The sequence below is a fragment of the Harpia harpyja genome, chromosome 4 (genome assembly GCF_026419915.1).
Source record: "Harpia harpyja isolate bHarHar1 chromosome 4, bHarHar1 primary haplotype, whole genome shotgun sequence".
Taxonomy (NCBI): Eukaryota; Metazoa; Chordata; class Aves; order Accipitriformes; family Accipitridae; genus Harpia; species Harpia harpyja.
In genome coordinates, this window is record NC_068943.1 from 67,171,847 (window position 1) to 67,196,454 (window position 24,608).

Below are 24,608 nucleotides of genomic sequence, written 5' to 3' on the forward strand. Positions count from 1 at the left end.
TCCTCTGGTAGTTTGAGGATAAAGAAATATTATTTACAGCCAGAGCTATAAAGAGACATTTTGGACCTCCAAGGCCCCTCATGCCCTCTCCTCAACTCTGTTGCTTGTGCTTCTGCCAGCTGCTGCCTTTAATCAATCTTCTTCTAGCTCTCATCTTTTCCCATTCGCCTTCTTTCAGTCAGAGATTGCCCTTCCCTTGGGATGGAGGAGGTAGGGGCTGGTGGAGTGCAAGTGGATGCAGCATGCACGTTTAATCCTTTCCCTTGAGCAGCAGCAGTATATGTTGTCCCCTGTTGTGCACTCCTCTATTGCCACTACTCCATAGATAACAACCAAGCATTTCATTTGAAGACAGCTTTGTGCTGTATACTGGCTGATGAGCTGAGGACAAGAAATGGAAAATTATTAGATCAAGAAATTTACCATTAACATTGATATACTTTTATTTTTACAGAAAAATGTTTAGCTGAAGAAAACCCTCCAAACTATTTTTGGCCAGATACCAGACCAACTGTGACCAACTTCACATTATGCCACGGGAGCTCAGTTCAGACTGCATCAAGAACCTGGTAGGTATTCAAATATCTGAGAAGCTGAGAGCTTCAAATGCAACTTTCTGGTTATATAGTTAACTGCATCCCCCACAATGGTTGCCATTGGCTGGTATTGTATTTCAGGAAGATGATTTCTATACTGTGAGAGATTATGTGTGTGCAGTAAGAGTATGTACTTCATTGGTAAGAAAAAAAAGTTCATCAACCACTTCTGCAGGGCATATTGAGGGTCACAATTAATACATGTCAAAGGGACTATAAAAATAGCACCTTCTTACAGAATGAAACTGCTTTCTTCAAGTCATGCTGTTTATGTTACTGAAACCAAAGTTTCACATTCGCTACCACTCCTCTACTACTATCTGACTTGTATAAGAAATTCTCAACAAAATTCTATGAAGATGAGATGTGTATTTGGTTTAATCCAGAACCTCTCATCTCATTAAGGAAAAGTAAAAGAAATTCTGTGAAACAAGTATTTTGCCAGTAGTTAGTCATAACTGAAGGTGGGGATAATCTTATGCTTAAAGATTTGATCTTGTGTTTTTAAGGTTTAGGATAAATTTTCCCTAATGTAAGCTTTCTTTGGGAACATGTACAGAAGATTTAGATACTGTATCTGTATTTCCCATTTGTAAAATGGGAGTATTATTACTTCCTTTCATATATTACCAAAACAATATGGCTTTGATCTCCTTTGAGTGCCTTGAACATGGCTATGATGATGCAATGTTAATTAATTTCTTCAGTATTTAGGATGATCACCATTAAATGCAATATAGTAGTCTTATCTGCCTACATTGCATCTGGAACATGTTCTGAGAAGACCATATCTTTTACTTTTTGAAAACAATATGGCAACATGGATATGAATCAGCTTTGAGGTTCTGTGCCAAACAGGAAAGCAACCAGCATTATATTTAACTAACTCACTTCCTCAGCCTCTTAATCTTGTACAAGAACTGCTGGATTCTGATTGACCAAATTTTGTTGTAGAGAGAGTAGTGCAGAAGCCAAATTGTTTTGTTAGAGCCTCAGAATCATTAAAAATTAAGGTTTCTGGCCTTTGCTGCCCCAGTATTGCTTATCTTTATTGTTCATTTGTGGTTTACACAATACCATTGATTGTCCATGTGCAGCACTTCTCATAAAAAAAATTACTGTGTTCTGCACTGTGCTATTCTTTCCTTGCCTCTGCCTCCACTAGCTTTTGCCAATATGGAGCACAGGTGGGATGTGTTTTGAAAGAAGAGGAAGCTCTTCTAATGGTCTCCTCTAGTCCTGCGCATCCTACAGTAGAAGGTTACCTGCTAGTGTGCTGCTATAATAGTGATCAACTGAGGAATAACTTTATTCTATCATGTGCTGAGTGAAAGGATAACTTTCTCCCATCCTCCATTCTACCTTTGCCATGCTATGATAACATGACTGTCTTTAAAGAAAACTGAGGGAAAAGTGTGTTTAATTTTGGAGCCACATCTGGGTATTTTTCTATGGTAAGGCTTTTTAAAAAAGCACTTTGAAAAAAAACACCTTTATATCTGCCCCTCACCTTGGACCTGGATCTGATGGTGACGTGCCCTAGTTTTCATGGGTAGCATAAGTTTATATCTCCACATAGCTCCTCTGCATGTTCTTCTGAGAGGTATTATGGCCTGCTATTGACTTGAGCAAAGCCCTTTATATCAAAGGGTAATTATAGAAACAGCATCCGATTAGGCCATAATAGGGGCATAATAGTTTGTGGCAACATTTGGGTCTTTCCTGAAATACAAGGCCAGAACTTCCACTGATGCAGTTTATCAAATCAGTATAGGAATCAGCTGGGACTTTGTCCAAAAGAACTAGGGTTTCTGTCAGCACTGTCACTTAATTGATCACATATTTCCACTGTCAAGCATACATATTTCATTTTACTAGGGGCCAAGTTGCTAGGAAAATTGTGAATTGAGAAGAGTAGACCACTGTGACACCTACAAAAGAAGTATGAAACATTTACATAATTTTGCTATTGTATTCATGTGAATTTTGTCATTTTTCCTCTTTAGCTATTTGGGTCTGCAGAATTATACATCATACTGGGGCCAGCCTGATCTTAGAAATTGCACAGGTGAGTATATTGATGTTGGCCATTGGCTAAAGGCATAGTTTTGTAGACTTTGGTTACTGCTTACTATAAGGAAGTTACATTAAGGAAGAATATCTTCCTCCATTATGCTATTTAAAATCTTTCTAAAAAATCAGTGCAAAGTAAATATTTAAACTCTGGGGAAGTGCACCAAGTTGAATTCAGCCCAATTCTGGATACCAATTAATGAAATAAATCAAACTCTTCAGGTAATTTAAGCAAGAATAGAGGCAGGTGGTAGCTTGCCTCAATTTGATATTCAGGTTCAGACAAATTTTTAAATGTTTCCAATGCCTGTAGGTGCCAGTGGAAAGACTCCCACTCTCTTCACTGGGCTTATGATCAGATATTTTCAGATTTATTCTCAGTTTGCAAAACACCCCTTGATGTCATTCTGTCCTTAAAGGAGTAATAAAATAAATAGACGACAATTTTATGGCCCCTTTTTTCAGTGCCAGAGCTAGAGAAGAGAATGATACTTTCATAAGTAATTCAGAGCACCTACAGTAAGCTCCTATTCTGAATTGCTTTCTTGGAGAAGCCTCTTTTTCTTTCTCCACTGATAGAGGGGTCCCAGGGAGCCTGGCTACCTATCTTAGTTGATTGAGTACTTGCAGTCAGGCTATATGAAAACATCGTTTCATGTAAAATAACATGCTACAGTAAATGTAGCAAAAGCTATATTATAAAACACAACATTAAAAAACCACAGCCAGTTGCAGACTAAAGAAGGCTGATCTTCTTTCAAGATCTTATTTGCGAATTGCAATAAATCTCACATATTTTGATATTGTAAAATGTTAGTGTTTACATTAGTTTTCTATCCAGGTGGCATCAAACCTAGAGTTTAACATGTGATTTACACTAATGTATTGCCATTGGACACACTATCAAACTTTTCTTACCAGGAAGATTCTTCTCATTAAATTTGCTTGTGCATTGTGCTTGCCAACACTCTGAGTAAGAATACAGTCTTCTGAAGGAACTGAAATATTTGCAGTGGGGTCAGACTTTCTCCCCAAGCCTTAAAAGGGTGAATGCTTTCTCAGTAATAGTGACTTTGGATGCATTTCTTTCACTTCAAGAGTGACACTGTTTTTCCCAGTGAAAAAGAAAGTATACCGTAAGGAGAAAAAAAGAGAGAAAATGTTCTTTTTATTCCTTACTTTCCCTTTTTTTTGTTCAATCAGTCATTTCAATAATAATTCTGATTTACAAACTCAAATCATATTAAGGAAAAGAAAGACACAGCCAATGAAGACAGCGTATAATAATCAGCAGGTTCTATATACTTTTTCATAAATTATAAATTTGATAAAATGATAAAATCCTATGTTCATTACAAGTACCACAGAACATGCTTTAGCTTTCAACAATGAGGATAAAAATTTGTATTTCTGAATTTCTTCAGGACTTATATGCATTTTTTTCTCTTTTTACTTCATTTTACATGTACACTTACAGAAAACGCAGCTGATATAGCCAATCAGCTTCTGAATCTCACTGGTGAAGGGCAGCAGCTAACCTCAGACAAAGTAAATGATGTTGTGCAGAAGCTCAAAAAAATTGTGAATGATGAAGAAATTGATGAATCTCTGGGTTCTACCGTGGTCACAATTTTTTCCAATATTCTAACCAGTTCAGACAGTGTATTGGCAGCATCATCTTCAGAGTAAGTATTTCTGCATTTGAGACAAGCTTTTGAGAGCAACCTGCAAGCTTGGAAGTATTCATCCTTCCACAAGGAGACAAACAATTGCAGTACAAAAATCAAACTTTTCTGATTTACATCAAAAAGAATTTTCCAAATTAGATATACAAATATTTCTACTTGTACTAAAATTAATGTGCCTGGCAAAGCTAAAGTATTTGGATGGAAAAGAACTCTCCTGATACATGACAGAGCAGAGATCTAAGTATTGTCGGAAAATTATTTCAGGACCAGTGATATGTAGTCATATCATTTCTGTCAATCAAAAATTTCTGTTTTCAACAGAGATGCATAAATTTACAGCCTGACAGTCTCCTTGTGAATACACAGATGGGTGATAGAAACATAGTCAATAATAAGAGGATCGTCTTAAACATGGAGACCATAGAGCATAGCTTTTTTTTTTTCTGTGTTCAGTTTTTAGAATAATTTTATTTCTGTTTTTAGAGCTCTAAAAACTATCGATGCCTTGGCTTTAAAGATCCAGTTCACTGGACCATCCATGAGTATTTCAACACGAAACCTCGCACTTGGAGTGTCTTCTATAAACTCAACTTCATTCAGAGGTGGTTCTTTCAGTGTCAGTCCACAGAATAATGCATCCGATTTCCAGGTATGGAACAAGCAGTTGTATTTGAACGTGAAATGTTCCTGTTGTTCCAAGTGTGTTTACTGTGGTTCCTATAAAACCACTTACAACTCCCAATTCTCCCCCTACTATTTCCTTTTTCCTGCAATCATCCAAACAGATTAATGTATTTCCTTGAGTGACAGGAAACCCAGATAAACTCACATGTTCCATACAGATGAAAAGTAATTTGCTTACAAATCCAGAACAGAATTTTTTCCGTTTCAGGGGGTTTTTTTTACTAATGAAAAGGGAAAATAATCTTTAACAGTCTGCTGTGTTACCCATTGTACACTAGCTAACAACTCCACTGATGTATTTCAGCTTTAGAATAAGACACCTAAAGGTAGGTATCTACACATAGATTTCTGCAGATACAATAGGTCTTCAACCTTCCAGTATAGTTTAAACACCTACTGCTAACAGAGACCTAAGGGTGATCCAGTTGTCCACACATAGGTTGATAGGCTTATGCCATTTGGGATGTCTGAGGCTGTTCAAGACATTCATGTGGAGCTTGACCAGCCTAGACATGAAAAATAAAAGAAACACAGATCACTCAAAATACAGAATGGTCTCCAGTGCTACAGTATCTAGACAGGCTGCTATAGTTAAGATATTTATCATCACCTCAAAAATATTTTTCTTCTTTTTTCACAAATATAAAAGCTCAGGCATTTAAAAGCTATGAAATAGCATTTGAGATGCACATGAGCACCTACTGGGATTTTCCAAAGGCTCTGTTGAAATCAGTAGCAATGAGGTGCGGAGACTTTTTAAATTTCACTGTATGCCTGTCTGCATTTTATGGCACCTAAATGCTTTTAAAAATGTAGTGCAATGTATTTTTTTCACAGTTATATAAGAAGTCTATGACAGAGGTAATGTAATCTCAGTTTCCTGGGAGTCTAACCATTCAAATACAGTGAGCCTTACTTGGAGAAACACACAGAAAAGATTAAACAGAAAATTTAAGAAATATACTATCATTTGGGCCAGAGGAACCAAAACTGAATTCAAGTAAAACATGGCATTATGAAAAGTGTTAAAGACTATCACTGGAGTATAAGCATCTTATGGAACCAAATTAATTCCTGCTGCAAATTGGCAAGACAACAATCCTAATAAATGTCTGATCATTTTATAAAGTACTATGTACTGTAAAAATCAAAAACAGTAATGAAGGCAGTGCTAGAAAAAGTAGTAGTAATATAATAGGCTGCAGGCCTTTTTTGTGTTGTGTATATAGACTTTGGATCAAAACCCAAATGCTGGTTTAAATAGATACAAATGGATTTAATGTAATTGAGTTTTCACATGTTTATATTCATAGATATTTTGGCTAAAATTCTTTGAATCAATTTTATTAGAAATTTTTTATGATTGTAAATCTACTTTTTTTAGCTCTCTTATTATGAAGGTCAATAGCTGATTGTTCTTTGATTGTTATCAAAGGAATGTTTCTCCTCCAGATTTCATCCTGTATTTATGGAAAGAGGAAAGGAAAAATTCTGAAGCCAGGTTTGGGATGTTCGCATGTATAATAAGAATTACCATCTGTGGCTTGAGGACATCCAGGAATTTTCTTGCCCTGGAATCATTCATTACAGCACTGTCTAAATAATCATAAAACCCAAACTCTGTCAAATTATTTATAATGTTCCTATTGGAACATGAGTTTATTCTCAGACTTTCACATTTCCAACAGCTGATTGAGAATTCTTAGCACCCTTCCTACCAGAAAAGTCTGCAGCAGCTGTGGTCACTGCTTATATTTTCCATGCCTATCAGGAAAGATACTTGCTATCCCTGCTGGAGGGAGATTCCCTTCTGAAAGCCCAGGTTTTTCACCAGCGATGTGATGATCTATCCCAGGCTCATCAGGGAGCATTAAACTCTTCAAGCTGTATGTCAGAGTGTTTCCAGATTTTATTTCATATTTTTTTCTTAAAGTAGATATCAAGCAAATGTATCCATGGCAATTTGGAAAGATTCTTTTTCAGTCCCCTGTGTCTTTATGTTTCTTGCCAAACCTTTGACTGAGTTAGCCTTTGGTGATTCATATTATTAAATTGTTCCTGTAATATATCCACACTTCTTTATAGAAGCCTCTTCCACTCTATTTGCAGACAATACCTAATGGGACGTCTTTATCACACACACTTTCTGTTTAATGTGGCAGAATTGTCCTTTGAAAACCTTTTATTCAACTGTATTTAGCCTTGTCAGAAGATACCTATGAACCACTTCTCACTAATTTCCAAGGGTGCCTGTTATTCACAGTAAATCAGTGAAAATTTAGAAGTTAAATAAATCTATCAGTAGCCTATGGGTTTTAACTTTCTATTAGCTAATGGTGCTTTTAGAATCATACAGCTGATCAAGAGAGGCATAAATACATGAGCAAGTTGCCTCTGGAGAAGTCAGGAGTGTGAGTTTCCTAATCTCACAGTGAAATTCTTAAATGCTTTTACTATAGAGCCACTGTGAGATGGCTTGCTCCCCTTCCTTTGATGGGTAGGGTGGCATAAGTGTGTCACCGAGGGAGACGATGCAGTCATAGAATTACTGCCTGGTAGCTAATGAAATGCAAGTTTTCATCCTCATTTATTTCCTGCCCACTAGTTACATACCTGTGCCATAGAGGGCTTTCAGCTGTCTGACACGTTGCCAGTATAGATTAAGCTTACATTGATGGCAGAAAGTGTCTTTTTTGTGCTACATAGCACAATAAATATAGAGAGGTGACATTAATCATTATTTTAAAATCTCCATTCTCTAACAGAGAAACTAGAAAAGCTCCTAAGAGAATTAATTCAGATGTGCAGATCAAGCTAAGTAATACAACTCAAGAAAGAAGGATTTGGAGCGTATTTTTCAGTTCTCAATGTTGTTTGGTATGAGGAAAAGTGTCTTGAAGTTTACTGAAAATTATTATGACTGCCATTATTGCCATCTCATTATTTCCAAATCATCATTATAGCAGTGGAGATGTTTGTTTGTTTGTTTTATCTAATACCTTTTTTTGTAGCAGAAAACTGATCTGATGCTTGAAGGGTGGGAAAACCTCCTAAGCCTTTTTTTTATTTATTTATTGCATCAACTCTTACATAGGTACGGGTCATATTAGTGCTGATTGGTTCTAGACCCATGTTGAGATATCTTTGTGTAAGGGTGTGAACCCAGTTGTGACAATGGATGGTTTGGTTTTTGTTTGAACATGTCCTTCTGTTGTTTTTATTTAACAGATAGATTTTGACAAGGATCAGACAAATGCCTTTGCTTCTGTCATTCTGCCACCAAGTTTATTGAAGAATTTAAGTCAAGATGAGTTTGAAGTTATATCCAGGGCTCAATTTACTTTCTTCAATAAAAATGGTCTTTTTCAGGTAAACTTTAATGTGTTTGAAGTCATTTCGGTTAGGGTGAGACAAAGCCAGCTGCTAAAAGTTTCCTGTAGTGTAATCATTTCACAGCATCTCATGAGTTATAGGAATGAGAAGGTGATAACAGATGTAGGCACTAGAGACAGTGTTATGTTCAGAGTGACAAAATAGTCCAAGTGCCCAAGTTGAATTAAAGTCAGTGATTTGACTGCAAATTCCTGTCACATGTGAGATAAACTCTTTCTCGGGTTAATCTATGGAAAACTGTATCCCAGCTGCTTATAATCAGAGTGAAGTAGCAAGGCCTCTTAAAGGGCATAACTTCTGTTAAAATGCATTAATATAGGTCCTTGATGTTCAGCGGAGCCAGATTCTTTTCTATCAGAAGAGAATTTGGCCTATAATGCTGTCAAGTACTCTTTCTTTCTCTTTTCCTTGGTTGGCACTCATATCCAGCTGACTACTTAACATTCAGCTGGAAACTCTGGGCTGATTGTCATCAGCCAGAGAACATTTGTTTCTATACATAATATTCTTCTTTTCATATATGTGTTCTCACAAGCACACTGTATTTTAATATGGAATAAGGATAACAATACTTGTACCTGAAAACTAAAGGAACTCAGGTAGATTTGGTTTTTTCTCCTTTGGGTCCCATCACATGGTAATTATAAATAGTTCCTGCACGGTAGATGCCAAAAAAATTAGGAAGAGTTTGCAGCTTGGAAAAAAACAACCAAAAGCATACCTATTTTGAAAAAAAAATGAGTTAATTAAGAAGGAAACATTGTTTCATAGTGAACTGTAGACTGAGCCTCAGAAGACTTGAGTTTGTTTTCCCATTAGTATTTCAAGTGACCTTTGGCTCTTGTGCATCCGCAGAACTCTGTAGTATTGTATTGTCCCTATATTATCGTTTTTATTGGCAGTGTATCCAGATTCTTCAGATAATCTAGGCAAGAAAATACCCATGACCCTCAGTTGCCTTCTGAAATACACCCCGAAGTATCTTTAACTATTTAAAATAGTATTCATTTTAAGCCTGCTTTTATGAAAAACAAGATGGATATATTTAATAAAGAAACCAGAAGAATACAGATGTAGGCTTGTCTTAATGACATAAAATCATATGAAGTAAGAATGTGTCCTTTAATGGTGCTAAAATGTGTTTCTAAGGGATACTTAATAAGTCATTGAAAAGCAAAAACCAGAAAAATTTGCACCTACATTTGCAACTAAAATTCCTTTCCTTTTTCTCTGTGTTTTTCAAGCTATTCATGGGTGACATGTTCAACACAATTAATTAAAAATGTGTAAAACTTGCATTTTAGTAAGTCTAAAAATAAAGTAAGTCTAAAAAAAATAAAGGCTAAAAATAAATTGTTCTACATGCCATCTCAAACCCAATAACTTTATCCATTAGTATTTCTTTATCCAAAAGTATTTCATAAATATATTTATTCCAATTGCAATTTAAAAAATTCCCATAGCTATTAGCTGTATTTCTTATAAACATTCAACATAACAGTGAAACATCATACTTTACAGCACTGGAGGGGGTTTTTTATTGCAACTGAGAGAATGCTAGTAAATTTTATCTTGTCATTCATTAAAATCTGATGGTTACATTATTTAGAAGACTATATGAAAAATTGATGTAGGCTATTCAGGGCGGGATTCATTTCACCAAAGGCCGGTGTGTTCAATGCACATACCTATGCCTGAACTGTTATCCAAAAGCTACCTTCAAAGCCAGTTGATGGAAAAGAATGGACACCATTGAGGTGTGACACATCTCATCCTAGTGCAGGACTAGGCGTCAGTTGCCCAGACAAAGGAGCGTAGTGCAATTTCAGACACCCCGAGGTGCAAAGGTACTACTGGCCAACAGATGTGACAATGAACCTGTAAGAGATGTGAGATCTTCTGCAGTAGCAGCTGGAGACTGGGCAGGATACCTTAAAGCCTCTGAAATGGACACTTACTTTTAGGCAACCAGTATTCGACCTAGATGTATAGAATAGGTAAAATGGATTATGCCCTGGATGTGCCAGTTTCCTTTCATTGACTATGTTAAGAAATGCTAGAATGGCTACTTCAGTTCTAGACCTTCTTTTTACATGTCTAAAGTTAGGTTGGAAGGATCATCCTCATGAGTTCTGAGGACATGAAAATAATGTGCAAATATGGTAAATATGTGAATTGTAATGATTGTCTAGACTAGACCAGATTTATATCACTGACACTAGCCTCAGCATTGCTTTACCTTGTACCTCTATATATTTTATTGGCTAAAAACCTTACCCCTAACTGTAGCTGAGCACAGCCTTATAGCTAAATAAGCAGTTATCTGTATTTTACTTCAATGCACACATTATTTCTTTTCCTTTCTAAGGGCAAGTAAGAATAAATTGCCTTCCCTAAAGAGACCATCTGATATTTATTTCTAGTTTTTGTTATCTGCTAGAGACAGAATCCACTGAAACCCATAGAAATCTGTCCAAAGGTTTTCATAGACTTTGTCAGATGTTGAAATTTAGGTGGTAGGCAAGAGGTTTTCTCTTGTTTGAATGCTCAAGAACTGTCTAGAAAACTGCATTTTTATTCCTTTGCAACTTTTAAGTTTTTAGGAAATTATGTCACAAAGCTCCAATATAATCTGAAATACGGTGTTTGAAAACTCTTGCATATTGTTCTTAAGAAATGAAATGTTCTTCTCAGGATAATGTGCACTTAATAACTGAAGCTATTCTGTCTCTCATAAGTGGTGGGATCTCATGAGCCCAGTGCTAAGCTGATACCCGACATCTTGTCAGGCTAACAAAACCCGTAAAGTGAAGGAATCAGGGGGGTTCAGGAGTTGCAGCCCAGATTTTTGGAGGGAAAGTGAGTGGCAATAGACTTCATTTGACCTAAGATCTGCTGCAGGCAGTGACCAAGCTTCCCAGCTTCCCACAAGGCCAACCAGGCATGTAACTATGCAGGTTTCAATGGAAGCTCACTTCCATTTTCATAAATCACCAGTTTCCAAGGAAAACTTCTCATTTGGAAAATTCTCAACCTAGTGCTTTCTCACTGCAGGTTAGAAATGGTATTTCTCAGTGATAACATCAGTCTTCTATTTAAATTCCAATCAAATAAGACCTTGTAGGAGATATCTCGTACAGTATGTAACACTGCTTTGAATTTGTTTACTACTTCTTAGTCATTCATTGTAAGATAGAGGATGATTTAGCAACTATACACAGAAAACAGGTTATTCCCAAAAAACTTTGCATCTACTGAAAAGGACAGCATCGACAATAAGATAAGAAAGCTAGTTCATTCTTGTTTAGGGAAGTGAGCTAATCTTATAATGGGTTGTTATCTGCTACATTGTTTGAGTTATAGTTTTGTTGGCATCAGACATAACGATTAAAAGGGGAACTTATGCCTTCTAACCTCTCTCTATAATTGTGCCTATATGTTTATGACTATAAGGAAAATAGGGAAACTTCCATGAGGCAAACCCATAATTTGATTTTATAAACATAATGTTCTTATATTGCATAATCAAAAGTGTAGAAATGCTGACAACTTATTTATTCTGGCACGCCGCAAAAAATGAAACTGCGTGCTCTAGCTTTTATGTTATGTGCTGTCTAAGCATTTATTATATTTTTCTGAATCTTTCAAAGGATGCAGAAAATCCTGCCAATTTGACCAGTTTTGTTGTGGCATGCAGTATTGGAAACATAACCATCCAGGATCTTCAGGATTATGTGAAGGTTACAATTAAGCACACCAAAATTCAGGTAAAACAAAACTGGTTATTCAGAGGAACAGGAATGCAGATTATATATAGTAAAGGCTAAGCATATAGCCTGATTGATTTGGGTGGATTTTGAGTAAGAACATAAACTCAAATGGAAATAAAAACTCTAGAACAAAAGCAAGTAAGCAAAAAGTAAAAACAAATAAACTCTCCTATCCTCACACATTCCTGCTCTGTTCATGATCTAACATCTATCTGAAAGACTATTGATTCTGCCACTCAGAGGCAATTTCTGTGCCAATAACTGGAGGCAAAACCTCTGTTCATGACCATGTTCATGACCAGTGACCAGGGACACAATTTATTACACTGGAACTTTAGAATGACTTAAATTCTTTGATCAAACATCAATTGCTTTGTTAATAGTTCCTCAAGTTATTTTGTTGTTATGTGGTTTTCAGCAAAGGAAGAACGGACAGAACCACGTTGTTAAAAAATGACTACAATTAACTTAGGGAAATACAGACCAAATGCAACCTTTTGGCACATAGTGTTTCAGTTAAAAAACGTGTGAGCTTGACTCTGTTCTCAGACATGTTGTCAGTAGCTACTCCAAAAGAGATGATAGCACTAGAGAAGTTAAGAAAGAAGCTGTTAAAATGCAATACCTAAGTAAATTGTTTAGGTAATGAGAACCTGGTTTGTAATTTTCATAGTTCAATTAACTTTATCTCGCATTTCATTATAATGATAATTTTAAGGTCAGACAAAACAACCTCCACTTAGGTTCAGCAGGCTTTTGCACATTTTCAAGGCCAGTTACATAGAGGATTCACTGAGAAGTCCTAAGGAAGTGAACATTAAAAAGTATTTAGACTCTGTAAAGACATCATACTCATGGATAACTTTAGTGAGACAATAAAACTTCATTATTCGGAGGATGTGGAAAAGGAACAGTGCAGAGGAACAGTGCTCTAGATTTTATAATCTGGGTAGATCTGTCTTTCCAGCAGAACAAGTTCTAATTTGACAGTAAACAAAATTTCAACAATCCAAATGATATTTATTCTTCTGCTCATTAAATGAAAAGATATGTAGGAAAACAGCTGTTGTAAATGCATATGTTGATGAGATTTATGTCTGAAGAGGCATACAAAGTCTACTTTTGCATGTGTTCTTAGGAAGATCCTAAGCCTACCTGTGTCTTCTGGGATATGAACAAAAATGGTAAGTTTAAAAATACTGTAATTTTTTTTTTTGTGGGGAATGAAGTTTTAAAATCAGTCACAGTCTTGGCCATTTTGCTTCTTAATCAATCCTTGCAGAATTAGATGAAGTTTTTAGACTGTATCGTTTCTTCTGGTTAGTACAGTTGCTTGTAACAGCAGATGTTAAATATTCTTTTAAAAAGTTTTTTTATGTGAATTTGTTTAACATTTAAATTCCTAAATTAAGTTTCTCTACTTTTCTGTATCCGATGGCAGTTTTTCACTGATCTGTCTGTACATGCAAATTAAATAGTGATGCTACTCAGACACATTAATGGTTCTTAGCCATACTTTTAATCGGTCATTTTTAAAATGTTGGGTTATTTGATTGCGAGATTGTGCCTGTTACAAACCTTAAGCTGGTTTTTCCTCCATGGGAGGTTAGGAACCACATTACACAAACTTCAACCACTTGTAAATGGATGACAGTCAGCATGATGAGGTCCCATATGGAGACACACATTAACGAGGCAGCATTTTAGCCCATTCTTCATTGCTACTGCCTAACCCATGTGTGATGTTACACTTAGGCTCTTCATCCTTTGCACAGACAAAGTCATTCTCTGGGATGACTTTCCAGATCCTTCTATTTTAGAGATCACTACTGAGATGTTACTCTTCCTTATGATGAAACAGATAGAGGGAAGAAGTAACTGTCCTTAGCAGCAGGATTTCGAGTGGAGGTGTTTAGTACAAAGTCTTGCAAGAAATGAAGTTTACCAACCAAAGTTGTATTTGAAAGGAGGAAATTCAGACAGAATAACTGAGGAGAATTCATAAGGATAAAAATAAACAAAAAAAAAAAAAAAAAGAATCCAGTTAGGAAGATAAACTTAAAAAGCAAATTAAAGGAGAAACACACAGGGAGGAAACTATTCTCAGTGGCTGCTTGAGTGGGGAGAGTTTTAAGTGGTTTTGGAATATCTTCACAGTCTTTTGAGATATTCTGTCTTGAATTTGAGGTAAAGTTATAGGGCCAGTCAGATAATTTGCTGGATTTTGCCTGGAGTTGTGCAAAAATATCTTTAAGGGTTCAGAGAATATGAACTATTTGACAAAATTAGTTAGTATTTTAGCAGAGAAAAATGAAAGAAGAGAAATACAAATTCTAGTCTTTAACATTTAATTTTTAAAAATAAAATCTTTCTACTTATTTTTCAGACTGGCCTTTTCAGGTGGGTCGAGAAGGGGGTAGTTTACTTCATGTTGTTTCTTAAGGCCACAAAGGATCATAAGGATTACTCGCTCTGACCACCTGCATTACACGTGGCAGAGAGGAAGGGCGGGACCCTCTGCTCCTGGGCCATAAATGCTTTCATGTGCCTGGGGGTATATGAGTAGGAGGGAGGCAGGTGCAGACTTCACATCAGTGTGGTAAAAGGGAGTTCTAAAACCATCTTATTGTTGGGTAAAACTAAGGTGTGTCTTAATGCGTGATCCACATAGTATGTCTTATTCAACCCTCATTAACCGAAAAGCTCCCTACCTTTATTATATATCTCCATCTATTGCTTCTGCTCAGTAGTCCATTACTGGGACACTCATCTGGTGTGATTCTCTGCAGAAACTAGGAAATCTGACACTTGCTTCTCTCCTGATTGTTTTTAATGTTCACTCATTCAGTTTGAGAAAGCACTTCTGCATTGCACCAGATGAAGTGAGAAATCTGTTAAAAGAGAGGGTGACATGAGTTTGTTGGAAAGTACAGTTTCTCCTGTTTCATTTCCACAGGTGGCAATGGTGGCTGGAACCCTGCGGGCTGCCAAGTGCACGCAGAGTCCAATGAAAATGAGACAGTTTGCTTATGCAACCACCTCACGCACTTCGGGGTCCTAATGGTAGGCAAACTCACTGTTCACTAAGTTATCTTTCCTAGGAACTCAATGCAGTCTTCATCTTGGGTTAAGACAACTCTCATTTTTGTTACTTGGTTTATTCCTTTTGCACATGATTTTTAATAATGATACATCATTTTGCCCCTTATTGTCATAAAGTTATCTTTTCATAACAAAACAGCTAGTCATAAGGATTCGGGAATGAGGTAATGAATAAAGTTAGTAATGAAAGTTGTTGTTGTTGTTGTTATGTTCTTTACAAGTGGCTAAATATTACAAAATAAAAAGTAAAATGTGCCCATAAGAGTATTCCAAATTTTGAAAATACTGTGCCACAGAAGACCTGGGGTTGAGACTTCTGAGCGATACCAAAATACAAATAGCATGTTATAACATCCAACTTCAAAGCTGGGACATGGCTGGGCAAAAAAGTAAGTCAGGGACTGTAAAACCAAGGCCCAGCACTACAACTTCCATAGTGAAACAGAAAAAATTGATCTTAATGAGTCCTAAGGTGCAGGGGGTCTCTGTCATTTCCCTTAACAATATAATCTGACAAAAATGACCTGCAGCTGAAACAGGAAGGTGTAACAAGAGGGAAATTAATGAGAAACAAGCCTAGGTAGATTTTAAATTTCAAGATCAGGAAAGTGGGAAGTTGTTTGCAGAAAAAAAAAAAGTAGGATAAAATGTTGAGGTGCTGTTTTCAGAACAACAAAAAAGAGAGACTCATATTGTCAGGGAAAGAAAAATGCCCTACAGTCAGTAAAACTGCTAATGAGGATGAAAAGTCAAGGAAACTCAGTAATTCCCTTTCATCAGGATGAATCCTGAGATTCAAGAGGCTAAATTGTCCCTTGCAAATTTAGGTTGCAAATTAACAAGTTTTATATTTATTTAATGTCAAAAAGTATAAAGCAATATCTTCTTTCATGAAATGTGTAAGTCTGTATTTGCTGTGTTCTTATAAATGGCTTTAACCAGCTTTGGGGGGCCTTGCAGTACAGGCCTTCTCTTGGAAAAGGTCTGCCACAGAGGGCTGGTACAAAACGTGTAACTTGGACTCTACCAGAGCCTTAAGGAAAGTCTCCAGGCTGGGTGGCTGAGATAGGTAGAGCCTATCAGGGAGATGAAAGTGGGAACCATGTAGCCCCAGTAGCGTAACTTGTCTAGCATTCAGGTGCCTCCGGCAATTCACACGTGTGAAGTGTTTTTGAGAGAAAATAATTCCAACATGAAAAAGATGGAATACTACTATCTTTTCTTAACATTTAGTGATTTTTTATACTCAGTAACGGGCTGAAACATTTCTTTCCATCTGAAATTAACATTCTTTGGCCTGTAAAACATACCTGCAGAAAAGATGTTTGCTCCTGATCACGGCAATGCTCCTAGACTAAGTATTTGGGTTTTGATTTAACTTGTTGCAATGACACAACCACACAAGGAACTGCATGCACTGACTTTTTCAGCTTTGGCCTTCCAGACCCTTCTTAATAGAGCTGCTGTCTTCACGTCATGCTCAAATGTAGATATGAAAAAGCCATAAGCTCTTTGTCTTTTTTGCAAGCTAAATTGTGGTCTTGTTTCTCTTTTCATCCTCGAAGGGAGGAAAAAAAGGGCTTTCTTTAGGATATATTCAATGAGTCCCTTCTCTTCTCCGAATACATTTGTGGCAGTAGGAAATAAGGCAGAAGTTCTTTGAATTTGGGCTGTATTCCAATAGATTTTTACACAGTTTTGACCCTTCCAATTGCTTTTCCATTGTAATAATCTTTTCTGGCTTTTATTTAGGCATTAAATTGTTTTCAAATAACACTCTCCTTATATGTATAAACTGTTATATAAGGTTGGAACAGGGTGTAAAAAACCTGCTCCTTCCTTTTCCTATGAAGAATGGCAAGTTTTGCACCCTTTTATTAATTTCTTTTTGCTAGATAGTTTTGCTAGGGACAACAGTGACATTGACTGTAGAATGGACACCATTATGTGTCAGTATTTGCTCACATTTACTCCACAGTGATATAGATCCAAACATTCTCATTTTTTCTTGTCCTTAAAAAAGGAAATAACACTGGCATGCATTCTCAGACGGTACTATGTGGCAATTACAGTTGGACAGAAAACTGGAAAAAAAATCCTCAGAATGTTCCTGCTTCATTTCCAATTTATTTTTTTTTAATGTTGTCTTTGTCACTATTTTTCTGACCAATTCTATTTATAACTGTAGTTTGCATGTCAAAACAGACCATAAAACCAAAAAGCAGTATCTTGCCCTTGGTTTCACCCGTAGATGATTAGCTACCTTGACTCTTATGAAGTTTTAATAATGAGAAGTGATGTCAGAAGCTCCCCAGAACTTTGCACATTTCAGTATGAATACTTTTAAATTACATTTTCCTAATTCTTACATCTTCTTAAAGATAGTTGTCTATAAGCAACAGAACTAAAAAGTTTGAAAAGGGGAGATTTTCCCAGAGAAGGACAATTTGAAGTCCTGGTACTGAATTTTAATGATCAGTATCAGGCTCTGTCTATCTGCTGATCTCAGCAGTTTTAATACTTAAAGTACAATGTTTTGAAGAACTATGGGAAGGAAGTCAGAGGTGTAACAACTATAGACTAAGTATACTCAGTAAACATGAACCCTAATGTCAGGGTTATAGTGGTATTGCTAAAGTGCTTTTGAGTTTTACTTGACTAATTACCAAGAAAGAATGTTGTGCTCATGGAAAAGGTGTTTGCTATAACTGATGCCTCTTCCTCCTCTCTCCCGTAGGACCTTCAGAGAACCGTTACACAAATAGACCCACAGAATACCAAGGTCCTCACCTTTATCTCTTACATAGGCTGTGGGATATCTGCTATATTTTCAGCTGCAACTCTTCTGACATATATTGCATTCGAGTAAGTATTAGTTCTGTGAAAAACATCACAAAGGATGTACCTGTATGTGATGAATAAAATAAATTAGTTACATGGTTAGTGTGGTTTATTTGTCTAGGCAGGACAATCTATGTTTAAAAAAAAAAACAACCTGCAAAATCATGGTCACAATGTTGTAAGTGGAAACTTTTTTCAAGGGCACCTAAGTTCAGACTCTTTCCTCCTGTTTCCAATGTGTTGTGCTGCTCAGGTCTGGGAATAAAGCTAATGTGTCTCAGAATTTTCTCTTTTGGGAGTATAGTATCCTCTAGATTCTGAACAGATATGTATTATTTTAAAGTCCTCAACCAGGCTTTTTGTAAAAACAAAACAAAATTTGCCTGTGTGAGCATAACAAGTCCTAAATATAAAAAGAGAAATTTCCAACTAGAAAATTACATTCTAGAGCCCTTCAGAAAGAAGTGGGAAGAGAATTAAAATGAAAATAAATTGTGAAGTGTTACAATAATTTCAACAGCAGTCCTACTGAAATGTGAAAGTGACTCAAGAGAATGCAAAAGTTCTGAAGTGATACAGTTCTGTGAACAGTGAAAAGAGAAAATGAAGTCATGTAAACACAAAGGAACCATTCTGCCTGTAACAGGACAGGACAGAGTAGCTGCTAAAGAAGGATAGTTTGCTGGCAGGGGGAGGGTTCGAGTTCTAAATATCTCCAATGATTGCATTCCTATTGCATTACCTACGGTATAGTGTTCTTGTCCAAGATGGCAGAAGTTGTTGGCTTGCCCCTCAGTTCATATATTTCAGTGTGTATCAGTTAAGAAAGAAAATTGACTTCATCTTCAGTCTTCCTATGCTATTAAAAAAAACTAAACAAACAGAAAATAACACGCACTGGACAATATATTCCAAAAATTAAGCAAAGATTTACATATAAAATGATCAGAGATAAGCTTCTACTCAGCTGTATTTTGAAAGTTTTCTTTTCATTTTCTTCAGGTTTTGTTTGAAGTACAAACCACATTGTATTATATTTAATTTGAAATGTTTTTAATAATAAATCAGTTGCTAAAATATTGTGGCAATTAATTAGCTCATTAAGGACCCAAAGAAGTGGTAGCTTTCCTACACTACATACAGCAGAAGTCTTCAGTGATATCACAGAGAGGTACATATCACTATGCCTTACTGCCATAAAAGCTTACAGCTAGGAGGAGATCCCTGTGCTTTTATTTACTTTGTAAACTGGTAAACCCAGCTGCTCTAAGTGGCTTGGGTGATTGAAGCCAATTAATGATATGTACCTGTATTTCTCTCATTAGGAAGCTGCGAAGAGATTATCCATCCAAAATCCTGATGAATTTGAGCACAGCCCTGCTCTTTCTTAACCTCATCTTCTTGCTTGATGGTTGGGTTGCATCGTTTGACATAGGTGGCCTCTGCATAGCTGTAGCTGCACTTTTGCACTTTTTTCTTCTGGCCACCTTTACATGGATGGGACTAGAAGCTGTTCATATGTACATTGCTCTAGTGAAAGTGTTCAACACGTATATACGGCGATACATACTGAAGTTTTGCATCATTGGCTGGGGTGAGTTCAGTAGATGCAACATTTACATAGCATGTATATTGAAATGATGCTATATAAAAGCTCTTTATCATAAATGCAGAACAGAATCAAAATCAGCATAGCATTTCCTTCCCCCCACCCCATGGCAGTGCCAGCGTGCAGCCAGCCCTCTCTGTCGCCGAGTTCCCCTGTATAATTCTGCGCAAATACACCATAACTGGCACTCTCTGCCCAGAGCAGCTTACAGCCAGAGGAGGAGCAGAGAGACCAGATAAACTGGTCTTAACTTTCCAGAGAGGCCAGAATGGGAGAGGGGAAATGTCACATGAGAGATGGAGAACCATGGCACACAATGAATTCAGAAACTCTTGAAGTTACTACAAAGCCTATGGGGATCTTTGCATTGACTTTCAAAAAGGTTTAAATCCAGCTTAAAGTTTCTTGCCAAGAAGTACAAAGCCTATGGTGGAATTAAAAACAACCAAAATTTCCTGAGATTCAGCACAGTGTTTAAACCACAGAGAGATCCTGCCTGCCCTAAGCAGTATACACAGCAGGACTGAAATGGAAAATGTAATACTGAAAAATAACTGCAAGGCTCAGGCAGCAAGGCTTTTATTCTTCATTTTTTTCTATATCAGGAATCTGTGCCGTCTGCTTGAATGCACATATTGTGTTTGAAATAATACAACACAATACAAAACCATTAACCTCATGGCTAGAGCACTGACCTCAGTCCAGCTGATAATTGATGTCTTTCCATTGGCAACTAGCATCCTCTTTGGCAACCTCAGCAGAGGACAAGGGCTGAGTGGTCGGAAAAGCAAATTAACCTCTTCCCCTTTGAATCTGTTTTGTCATAGCAAGGATAAGACACGTAAATAAGGCATGTCAGGAAACATACATTTCTTTTGTGGGAGCTGTACCTCTTTGCACAGAGTTCTCTTCTGCATAGTTGTCTATTTGCCAAAAATATTCCCTTTATCTTATTATTAAAAAATACACAGTTTGCTTCATTTGGGGGGGGACACGTTTAAGTAAAGGATATATAATGCTGTAGAAAAAGAGAAGACATTTACTGTTGAGAGAAGCAGTGGAGAAATTACAGGTTCAAGTTCATGTTCCCCAGTTCCCCAGCCTAATCCAGTGACATTAGCACCTCCGAAAAAATATCCCTCAAAAAAATCCCAATACCATCCCTCCATTAGATCTCATTTTTGTAACAGTTTGTTAATCTTCTCACTATATAATGAGAGTCTGTGTGCAATTGCAGATTTAACTTTGGGTAATTAAGGGTGATTATTTTACTTTAGTTTCCATATTGCATACTAAAATAACATTTTCTACCTTACAGAGCATTATGAGGTTTATTCATTAATGCCCATTAAGTGCTTTGCAAGTTTCATACATTTGTACTGTTTGAAAAATTGTTTCCTTCTACTCCTCTGTGCAGTTTTCTCACATAGAACTCAGGATACTTTGTACTAAAGCAATAGAGATGGAGACATCAATAATTCAGCTTTGCATGGTGATTTTGAAGGTTTAGGAGATTTGAAAGCAAGCTGCAAGTTTTCTTGTGTTACAGGTTTGCCAGCTCTGGTGATAGCAATTGTTTTAGCGAGTGCTAATACAAATGCAAGTCATGTTTATGGCAAAGAGTTATACGGCAAAGATGCTACCGGGCAAGGAGGAGACGACTTGTGAGTATTTCTTCTAATATCTTACAATTTAGCATTTACAGTCCACAAAAAAAAAAAAAAATTAGCATCAGTCAGATTGCTTTGGAAAAGTCAGAGGTGCATTAAACAAGCAAAGTGGGCAAAATCATTTTCTAAATTATTTAAATCTGAGGTGTGAAGAAGGCTGTAAGAAAAATTGGAGGGAAATCTGCATTACCCAATGCCAGGTACAACCACTCCTCTGACAAAAGAATAATTCATAAGTTTTGTCAAGAAAATAAAACAAAAGTACCTGGTTTTGTTTATCTTAAATGATAGCTATATCTTCTAGGTAAGAGCAAAGAAAAAAGTCGTATAAAAATAGTCTCCTTTGCAAATATACCAGCCTTTTGTCAATGTAGTTCAATAGCTTTCTGTGTTCTTCTCTTGATGTCCAGATAGTAATCTCCAATTGCCAAAATTTCTATATGACTGTTACCTCGTTTTCTGTTCCTTGCCTGGCAAAGCTTCATCATGATAAATGAAAATGTCATTCGGTATTTTTATTATCATTATCATTTTAGTATCATGCTAAGCATTCTGGCCATTTGCTGCTAGAGGAATAAGCTAGATCTCTCACATGGCTGACTGTCAAATAGCTACCTCAAAGGACTACCCGTCCTGTTTCTTCTCCAGAGATATATATATGAGTTCTCCTTTAGCTCAAGTGGCAAAAACTTAAGATTTTGACGCTGAAGATCCAAGTTTGCTCATTCTGTTACTAAAGCATCATATGCTTCACACAGATGAAAGTGGTGAAGCTACTCATGCTGAGTCTAAACTTTCCCTGATGGGGTTGCAGTTCCCACAACTTGTATCTGAGGTCAGATTTCCTTTTAAATTAGTTTTAACTAAAATGTGGTACAAGCCTCAGATTTCTGACATGATAATCCTATAGGCCATAGTCACTTAAGATGCCACTGGGCTTCATCCTATTTACAAAGAGAAAATGGACAAAGGTTTCATTTTAAAGTATAGCTCTGCATCAGTGGTATCAGACATAGACTGATTTTCCTTGTAGTCATGTAAATAATTGGAGGATAGTTTGCCTTATCTAAAAATGATCATATTTTCATATTTTTTTACAGCTGCTGGATCAAGAATGAAGTCGTCTTTTATGTGACTTGTGCCGGCTACTTTGGAATCATGTTTCTGATGAATGTTGCCATGTTTATTGTGGTGATGGTGCAGATCTGTGGGAGGAATGGGAAAAGAACTAATCGGAGCCTGAAGGAAGAGATCCTGAGGAACCTCCGTAGCGTTGTCAGCCTGACCTTCCTCCTGGGCATGACATGGGGCTTTGCCTTTTTTGCCTGGGGTCCCTTAACTCTTCCTTTCCTGTACCTCTTCTCAATTTTCAATTCATTGCAAGGTAAGCTGAATTTCTGTTCTGTGAACAAATAATATTTGAGCTGTTGCTGTTCTGGGACATATTATGTCCAGTGATTTGACTAGGGAACTCAGATCCAAGCTCTCTAGGTTTTTCCTTGATACTAAACCATCATTGGTTTCCCCTTATGTGGAATAATGGTACCAACTACATATGGGTTGAATATCTTAGGTAAATTAGTTAATGTTTCAAGGTCTTTTCCATAAAATTCACTGTATTATAAATAGTGCTATTCCTAGCTAACAGTCTGCAGTGATCTCTGTTGAGATAGATGCTGTATGACCTTCAGCATTTCCTTTCACTAATTATAACAAATATAGAAAGCCTCTTTCCTTAATTTATTCCTTTAAAGAATCTGTAAAGCTCATAACTATTTTGTTAAGGCATGAGAAGCTCATGAAACAAAATTCAGTCCTGTTTCAGTGTGGAGAGATAGCACAGAGGTATGGGATATTCTTTGGTTCTTTAAGGAAAATTCAGTGACTGTTATAGTCAACTTATTTTTGTTTCCTTTACTGACATTTTAAATATTTTACTTTTCCAACATACTTTATCCTTCTGAAAAAATGCTGTAAATTGTAATCAAATGGTTATAAATTACAGAATTATATAGCTGACATTTAAAATAATTTCAGCTCAGAGCTGAAATTTGCATATGTACCAAATGACATAAGAATCACCACCTCTGCTTGCCCTACCCACTAATAAAGAAAAACTAAAAACATAACAAGAAGAAAAAACCAAGAAGGTCATTGGAAGGGCATGTGTTATACCACACACATATTGATATAAAAAATAAATTTGCCTGAAAAAAAAAACCAAACCCAAAAAACAAAAAAACAAACCCAAGAAAGTCATTGGAGGAGCATGTGTTGTGCCACACAAATATTGAAATAAAAAATAAATTTTCCCAGGATCAGCAAAAAATCTTCCCTTTATGGAAAAAGTACTTAATGTTACACTGTGCGGATTTTATCTGTTACAGTTGAGATGTATTTACTGCGCTAAAAGATTTATTGAGCTTTCGTGGAAAGAGAATAATGTTGTGGGTTTTGGTTTGGTTCAGTTTCAACCTAAAATGCTAGGCAAAATGGCAAAAGTTGTTTGGATGTGGAGTTCTTACTAAAGACTTTTTTTCCAAAGGACAGATTCTGATACTCCCCTAGAAGCATAATGAAGTATTTGCTGCAATGTGTCCATGTTAGAAATTCAGAAGGGCCTAGAGAGGTTAAAAGTATGGGAAGAACATGAAAAAAGATTAAAACTCTGAAAAGCATGCCAAGGATCAAATTGAACAAGTTCTCTGTAACCAGAATTTCCAGTGCAATCAATTAAGCTTGTATGTGCAGAGTGCACACAAAGTTGACCACCACTGCTTAAGTCTCTGTGGGGTAATAGCACTGTTCAATGGAAAATGGTCATCTGGAAGGCAGTTAAGTCAGAAGATGAAACTGAAAAACCTGAGAAGTAAATGCAAAAAGAAGAGTGATGAGCTCTTCATGGATCGTGGTAGCAATGATGACACAGTATATGCTCAGGCATGTCATACCAAGCACAGGAAGATAACAATCCCGTACGTGAAAATGCTTATTGCTGCATCAGAAAGAGCTAGGCAAAGCTAAAGAAACGAGGAAGAAGATGTTTAAAATCACATATAACTGGTGCGGTGCACATGTAGCAGTAAGGGGATGGAATGGAGCAAAGAAAAAATTAGGATTTGTATCAGGAAATATTTCCTAGCAGCAAAAAGCAGTTCAGTATGGCAAGTCTTTCATCAGTA

General features: G+C 36.6%; 1 protein-coding gene across 6 annotated transcripts in view; it reads left to right on the plus strand.

The window, feature by feature from the left end:
• ADGRG6 (adhesion G protein-coupled receptor G6) overlaps window positions 1–24,608 on the plus strand; it is a 117,022-nt gene that overhangs the window by 79,495 nt on the left and 12,919 nt on the right. For all 6 annotated transcript variants that reach the window (XM_052784543.1, XM_052784544.1, XM_052784542.1 and 3 more), the window contains 12 exons: window positions 455–569; window positions 2,603–2,664; window positions 4,147–4,354; window positions 4,841–5,006; window positions 8,270–8,410; window positions 12,085–12,201; window positions 13,343–13,388; window positions 15,161–15,267; window positions 18,044–18,171; window positions 19,473–19,741; window positions 21,306–21,420; window positions 22,527–22,810. In XM_052784543.1, coding sequence (XP_052640503.1) covers window positions 455–569; window positions 2,603–2,664; window positions 4,147–4,354; window positions 4,841–5,006; window positions 8,270–8,410; window positions 12,085–12,201; window positions 13,343–13,388; window positions 15,161–15,267; window positions 18,044–18,171; window positions 19,473–19,741; window positions 21,306–21,420; window positions 22,527–22,810 — 1,758 coding nt within the window. The remainder of the gene's footprint in view (window positions 1–454; window positions 570–2,602; window positions 2,665–4,146; window positions 4,355–4,840; window positions 5,007–8,269; window positions 8,411–12,084; window positions 12,202–13,342; window positions 13,389–15,160; window positions 15,268–18,043; window positions 18,172–19,472; window positions 19,742–21,305; window positions 21,421–22,526; window positions 22,811–24,608) is intronic.